General features: G+C 35.8%; 1 protein-coding gene across 1 annotated transcript; it reads left to right on the forward strand.

The window, feature by feature from the left end:
* Nucleotides 1-636: 636 nt before the first annotated feature.
* LOC149263287 (small ribosomal subunit protein eS24z) lies at nucleotides 637-3,885 on the forward strand. The gene is made up of 5 exons (XM_089426042.1): nucleotides 637-874; nucleotides 998-1,039; nucleotides 1,204-1,374; nucleotides 3,362-3,448; nucleotides 3,545-3,885. Exons 1-5 carry the CDS (start codon nucleotides 800-802, stop codon nucleotides 3,578-3,580), a joined length of 411 nt encoding a protein of 136 aa, XP_089282168.1. The 5' UTR covers nucleotides 637-799; the 3' UTR covers nucleotides 3,581-3,885.
* The last annotated feature ends 3,379 nt before the right edge of the window (nucleotides 3,886-7,264 follow it).

The raw sequence follows: 7,264 nt of genomic DNA on the forward strand, positions 1-7,264 counted from the left end.
TCCCATAAACTTCCCTATGACGGCATGACCTTTCATATTTTGTATGTAACTATTGACCCTAATTGATCCAACTTCATATCTTGAGTTTACAATTACCTTAAACAAGCATTCTCCAGATTTAAACATATTTTTGCTACTAAAATTTGTAATACCATATCCTTTGTCCATTACTCAAAACTTGTCTCAAAAATATTGACCTCCTTTTTTTTCACCCCTATTACCTTAGTCTTTCTTACCTTCCCCATCAAAACATCTTTAAACAGAAAAAATCATTTAACTTAAGAGTTCCTTGTGTACCACTCCCACATTACTTCCTTACTTTCTATTTCACCTCCCCATCCTTTCACGGTTTTCTTTCTTCCGTAATAGACGGTCTTGTCCATCCTTCACATGCTCCCAAATTTTACTAGGTTGAAATGACTAAGTCATAAATTTAAAGAAAAAGCTTTATAAACCCTTCACTAGTAAGACTAGAGTTTTGCTACTTGATCGAGGTGAATGCATAGATATAATTAAGAAAAAGACTTTTGCAAACCCTCATCCGGGCTTTTGCTTAAACCATCTCCAAGTTTATGAAAACCCTAGTGTGACATTACTAAAGTTTGAAGTCAAAGGTAGGGCTAAGATACAAAAAATTCAACTATTAACAGCAAGAGAGATTTAGGGTTTTGTCTCTTTATTGTGAAACCAAGGCCAGTGTGCTGTTCCATTTTTGGTTGAGAGCACATTAGGCTAGGTGCAGCAGAGAGTCGAGGCGGCGAGATATTTAAGAAGACGGGGAAGCTCAACGGCATCAACCATGGCGGACGCTAAAGCTGTTACAGTTAGAACTCGCAAGTTCATGACTAACAGGCTTCTGGCAAGGAAGCAGTTTGTAAGTATTTTGGGCGACCTCCGTTTTTATTTTCTGTGATGAAGCTGTTACTTAGGGGTTGGTTTGGGGTCCATTGAATGTCTGAAGACTAAGTTTCACCATGTGTGTTTTTGCCTTTGGCAGGTTATTGATGTCCTTCACCCAGGAAGGCCTAATGTATCCAAGGTAAGCTGGTCGCTTGTAGCTGTTCTGTGGGTTTTGCGATGAACAGTTTGTTTATCGTATTCGGTATGCAGATTTCTTTGTTGGGATGATGTTTAGGTGTGGTTTGAACTCTAATGGAGTTACTAGATTCTTGGATATTGATATATCGGTTTTATTTGTTGTAGGCTGAGCTGAAGGAGAAGCTTGCTAAGCTGTATGAAGTAAGGGATCCTCAGTCAATATTTGTTTTTGGGTTTAGAACCCAATTCGGAGGTGGAAAATCCTCAGGTTTTGGTTTGATCTATGACTCAGTGGAGTGCGCTAAGAAATATGAACCTAAGTACAGGCTTATCAGGGTAAGCCCGCTAATCCATTTCTGTGATTTAATTATGGGCGGTCTTTCGTTTCTCATTCTTTTAGGTTATCAGTCCCATATCAAGAGTTTCAAGGTCAAAGCAACATCATTGATTCGCTGGATTCACATTCTGACCCCTGCTACGAAACAACCTTTGCGGATTAACCTTAGACCTTCCACCCACGAGGAGATCCACTGCATAGAGCTGACTCCCTTTGCTTAGGTGCTAGTTCTGAGCGTAGCTATTTTGCTAAAATTATTTGGGACTTGCGCACGTTTTGTCCCATAAAAAACGCAACCTGGAACCCTAGTGGATGGCTGAACACTACATATACCCCACCGGTGAACCAAAAACCTATTGGCAGGAACCACAGACCCTAGTGGAATACACAGCTTATCCCATATTTTAAGTTGAATATACCTTACTATATCAAGAATAGGGATTCTGAACACAACATTTTATGGTCCTCATCTAATAATATTATTAGAAGCCTATTATGGTCCCTGCCACGAATCAACCTTGAAGAATTAACAATAGGTTTCATCCCTGAGAAGCTCCACTGCATAGAGCGGATTTCCTTCAGCTTAAATGCTAGTTGGAGGCGTAGCTATTTTGTTAAAATTGTTTGGGACTTGTACATGCCTCGTCCCATTGAAATTCATGACATTCGGTTAGTTCCACATAAGAAAATGCAACCTGGAATCCAGGTGGATGGCTTAACACTCTATATTCCTCCCAAGTGAACCCAAAAGTCATTGGCAGGACTCTGATGAATACAAAATTTATCCCTTTTTAAATTTTAATATCCCGTGCTGACCATTTTTCTGAGTAATTCTGTATTTTTATCAATGTACGAGGTGATTGAATTCCATTCTCATCAAGGATTTAGATAATTTGAACCTAAAATCCGCAAGAGAAATTTTATACCATCATTGAAATTCTCAAAGTAGGTTACCACATCTTTTTATGGTACATGAATAGGAATATTAACATAATTTTAGATAATTTGAACATAAAATCCGCAAGAGGAATTTTATACAATCATTGAAATTCTCAGAGTAGGTTACCACATCATTTTATGGTACATTAATAGGAAGATTAACATAATTCTATTTTATAGAATCATTGAAATTCTCAAAGTAGATTACCACATCATTTTATGGTACATTAATAGGAAGAACAACAAAATTCTAAAGTATGTTTTTTAATAAAATTTTCAAGTTACTTATTTTCTCCCAAATCACAAATTTTCATATAATCTTCTTAAGATCCCGATATGTTTATCATGTTGTGTTGTATTCTTCTATGGAAAAATTATATTTAACCTTTAGATTGGTTGGTCAAAAATAAAAATTAGATTACATGTTTTATGCACTGTCATTCTCTTTTCTTGCTGCTTTCTTGTCATTCATAATACATGTTATTAAGTTCTGGATCCCAATTTATTCCTATATAATGATATTGATATTTTAAGGAGGCCTCTTTGCCCCTATCCTCATTTAATATTTTTTCCATGCACATTGGTAATTCCATCTTTGTACATGTTTAAACTTAGTTTATTAGCTAAATGTCTAAATGTCTCTGTACACAGATTTTTTAATTGTCAATTGATAATTCTATCATCGTACATACTTGAGCATAGGTAAATGCGTGTGTGTGAGACTGTGGATTTAAGTGTTTACTGTCCATGCTAATGATCTGGTTCATATAAAATTTTCATGCTGTTTAGTTTTGTGGCCTCTCCTCGATGTGTCTGTGTATTATACATCGAGGTTCAAAAGTTCTATTCACGTCTTAAAGATTTATTTTATCTTAGTTCAAGAAAAATTCTTGTTCATATTTCTTAGATTTACTTTCGAGGGTCCGTTGCTATTTTTCAGGCTTTCAAACGTGCCATTTTCACATCCCTTCCCACATTTTTGTCTCAAATTGATAAACGTCCTTTAAACTACAAGGTGATAATGGACATGCTTTGTATTTTATGCAGAATGGGCTTGAAACCAAGGTGGAGAAATCAAGGAAGCAGATGAAGGAAAGGAAGAACAGAGCAAAGAAAATACGTGGAGTCAAGAAGGTAAATGTTGTCTTAGGCATGCAGTTTATTGCACTATGACAACTACAAAGCACACATATCTAAATTTATTGCATTCTGGGGTTTTTGGTTGTGCAGACCAAGGCAGGAGATGCAGCTAAGAAGAAGAAGTGAAGAGTCAATGCAGTTAATTTTAATAGGAGGGTTTTGATCCATTTATTTCAGTTATATGTTGTTGAATTATGTGTTTTAAGACTTTGCATTGGGCGGCTGTTTAAGAATTCAAGGCTGAGCATTACTTTTTTTTTGTATTCCAAATCAGCGGTAGATCTTGACGTGAAGTAAATTTTTGTAATGTTGCTTGCAGTTCACATTTTATTTCTCATAAATTCCAATTGAAGCAAAACATGTGGTATGAAGCTTAAAACGTGTATACATTTGTTCCAGTTGATTCATGTTTTGATGTATTTGTGATACAATTCGTACATGCATGTGATTTTTTTTGACAAACAGAGAGGTTTGTGCAAAGTGTATTTTGATTTTGTTACTAAGTTGGTTTTATAGAGATATAGGAAATCATTTCATTTGGGGTGTATGTGCTCGCGTGGGTTGCTTTTCTAGTTGCAAAGCGAAGAACTCTTATCAATTTTGATTAGGGAACAATACATAAGAATGGGGTTTGCACCAAAGGAACGAGTTTGAGTAACAGTGGATTTTTAAAGGGTATATATATGGACAGTTGATTAAAGGGTATATATGTTGCAAGGGTATATTTCAAAATGCTAAACTCACAGCATGAAATAATGATCATGGAATAAACGATAGCTCCCAAGAAGATCCTGATAGACTATGTTACCCAGAAATGTTAGAAAATCCATGTCTAGTGGTCAAGGATGTCCAGTCATATCCCCTTTTATTTTTTCCTCTATGTTCCTTACGCTGCCATCCACTGTATCCATCTTCTGTCCTCATTCCATTGTCCTTGACAAAATATAAATTGAAACGATTTTTTATACATGCATTTTAACTTGATGTTCAAATGACTTCTCTTGGGTTTTCTTCAGGATTATACACAATGCCTGCCCACACACACACGAGTGTGTTATTCAATCTCTACACGGCCAATTTATTAGTATCAGGACAAAAATTATAGCTTCACTGTGATTGACCAAGGGTAGAGGTTGAGAGCTTTGGATAACTACAGAAGTCCAGAGCATGGAGACATTCTTAAAATAAGACTTCGGAACGATACCTTTCTTGTGACACACACACACATATATATATAAACCATTTTTTCATCTCTATTGCGGCCTTCATCGTTTGTTTTCTCTAATATCTGAACTTAACATAATGGTCATGGATGAGATGATAAACTGTAATCACTATTCTTCAAAACAATACTGAAACATGAGCGTGTGCATCCCAGAATTTGCATCACCTCGTAACAAATCTCCAGTACAGCTCTATTTAATGTAACTATGTTAGTTGCACTGATACCAGTTGTTTTGGTGTGTTACAAATCTGTAGTTTTCTTTCTTGAAATATCAATTTAATTTAATGTTAATCTAACAGCCACAGACAGTAGATTGGGTCTTGGTCAAGTTTAATCCCCAGATGGGTTCCATCTCATAACTGAGTAAAAGCTCTTAAATGTTTGAAACTCGGAACCATACTCTGGAAATTTCAATTTAATTGAATGTTAATTTAACAATCACAACAATCGCACAGTAGATTGGGTCATGGCCAAGTCTAATCCCCAGATCGGTTCGATCTGTGAACTGAGTAATAGTCCTTAAAACGTTTTAAACTCAGAACCATCCTTTGTTTGAAACTCTGAACATCCATCCTAACCTCAAATGAAGTAAGTGGCATCAATATCTTAACTTGGACACATACTTCCGTACTGGATAGTTATCTGGGCTCTACAGCGCTAGAACAGTCGTAATATATTTCCCACACGTGAGTAATAAAACCATACACGCCCGTTTGGTCAATTGTTATAGCGTATATCCTGTAATGAACACTGATAGAGAGTAACGTTACCGTAGGGACAAAGATTGCTGATGTCAAGAAGATACCTTTTGTGTCTGCTTTCTTCCCTAAAATAAGTGGGTGATTTAGAAACCCCATCGTAGGGTTCCTTAACATGAGTCAAATCTTTACCCTATGCACACTTCTTAATCCCATTAAATAAAATCGTAGTTTCAATTCTCGGAAGATTGAAGTGGGTGATTTAGAAACTCCATAGTAGGGTTCATTAACTTGAGTGAAATCTTTACACTTCTTAATCCCAGTAAATAAAATCGTAATTTCAATTCTAGGAAGATTGAAAGTTTACCATATGGACAGCTTGCAGTATAACAGAAATAATTCCTATAATGCCAAGAAGTGTGGACAGCTTGCTGTATAACAGAAATAATTCCTATAATGTCAAGAAGATACCTTTTGGGGCTGAATAAGGGTGGGTGACTTGGAAACCCCATAGCAGAGTTCCCTAACATTGAGTGAGAAATCTTTAACCGTGTACTTTATTTTTATCCAAGAAAAGAAATCTTCACCTGTGTATTTATTTTTATCCAACAAAAGAAAATTGTAATTTCAATTCTAGGAAGAATGAAAATTATATCTTTTAGGTTTTCATGGCACAATTTCTATAATGTCAAGAAGATTTTTTGGGGCTTCTTCGTAAAAGTAAGGGTGGGTGAAGGAACATGTAGCAGGAAGCGCTGTTTGTTTTCCTATCCACTTGGTTCAATTCTAAGGGACATATTTGGGACATGTTTGGTGCATTGTGATAAGGCTAAAAAATGTGTGACATCTGGGATAGATTCTGCTTTGGTGGGGTTGAGATGTCTGGCCTTTGCCAAGTTATAAGTTATTTGTATATCTGGCTTGTAGGCTATTGGCTATACTCCTGGTGTTATAGTGGCAAGGGGCCTTGTCCAGATTATTCCAATGAGTTACCATTCACCATGGTTAAAAAAAGAATGAAGAATGAAAATTATGTTCTTTAACAACAAACTCCTATCATCTCAAGAAGATATCTTTTGGGGCTGCTTCTGTAAAATAAAGGTGTGTGATTTAGATCTCAAGAAGATATAGTTTGAGGCTTCTTCTCTAAAATAAGGGTGGGTGATTTAGAAACCCCTTAGCAGATTTCCTTCAACATGGAGTGAATCTTTGCCTTGTGTATATTTTTTTATCCCAGTAAAGAAAATTGTAACTCTAATTCCGGAAGGAATGAAAATTGTCTTTTGGGGCTTCTTTTGTAAAATAAAGGTGTGATTTAGATCTCAAGAAGATATCTTTTGAGGCTTCTTCTCTAAAATAAGGGTGGGTGATTTAGAAACCCCTTAGCAGATTTCCTTCAACATGGAGTGAAATCTTTGCCTTGTGTATATTTTTTATAACAGTAAAGGAAATTGTAATTCTAATTCCAGGAAGAATGAAAATTATATTCATGAGCCTCTCATATGCCAGTGCATCCATGAGCACTGGTGTATTCAATGTCATTATGGTGTGTCTTTCGTATGACAATAAAGAAAATTGTAATTTCAATTCTAGGAAGAATGAAAATTATATTCATGTGTTTCTCATATGCCAGTGCATCTGTGTATTCAATGTCATTATGCTGTGTTTTTCGTATGACAATAAAGAAAATCGTAATTTCAAATCCAGGAAGAATGAAAATTATATTCATGTGTTTCTCATATGCCAGTGCATCCATTAGAGCTTGTTTACATAATGACAATACCACAAGCAGATTGTTCGTAATTTCAATTCTAGGAAGAATGAATCTGTGTATTCAATGTCATTATGCTGTGTTTCTCGTATGACAATAAAGAAAATCGTAATTTC

This window comes from Pinus tabuliformis, chromosome 6, assembly GCF_031772625.1.
Source record: "Pinus tabuliformis cultivar Carrire ecotype Pingquan chromosome 6, CPIR1, whole genome shotgun sequence".
Lineage (NCBI taxonomy): Eukaryota > Viridiplantae > Streptophyta > Pinopsida > Pinales > Pinaceae > Pinus > Pinus tabuliformis.

What these genes read in the sequence shown, in the direction of transcription:
- LOC149263287 (XM_089426042.1), top strand. Translation starts at nt 800, where the DNA reads ATGGCGGACGCTAAAGCTGTTACAGTTAGAACTCGCAAGTTCATGACT. An exon ending in GAAGGCCTAATGTATCCAAG is followed by an intron (nt 1,040 to 1,203) that starts GTAAGCTGGTCG and finishes TATTTGTTGTAG; the next exon opens with GCTGAGCTGAAGGAGAAGCT. An exon ending in CTAAGTACAGGCTTATCAGG is followed by an intron (nt 1,375 to 3,361) that starts GTAAGCCCGCTA and finishes TATTTTATGCAG; the next exon opens with AATGGGCTTGAAACCAAGGT.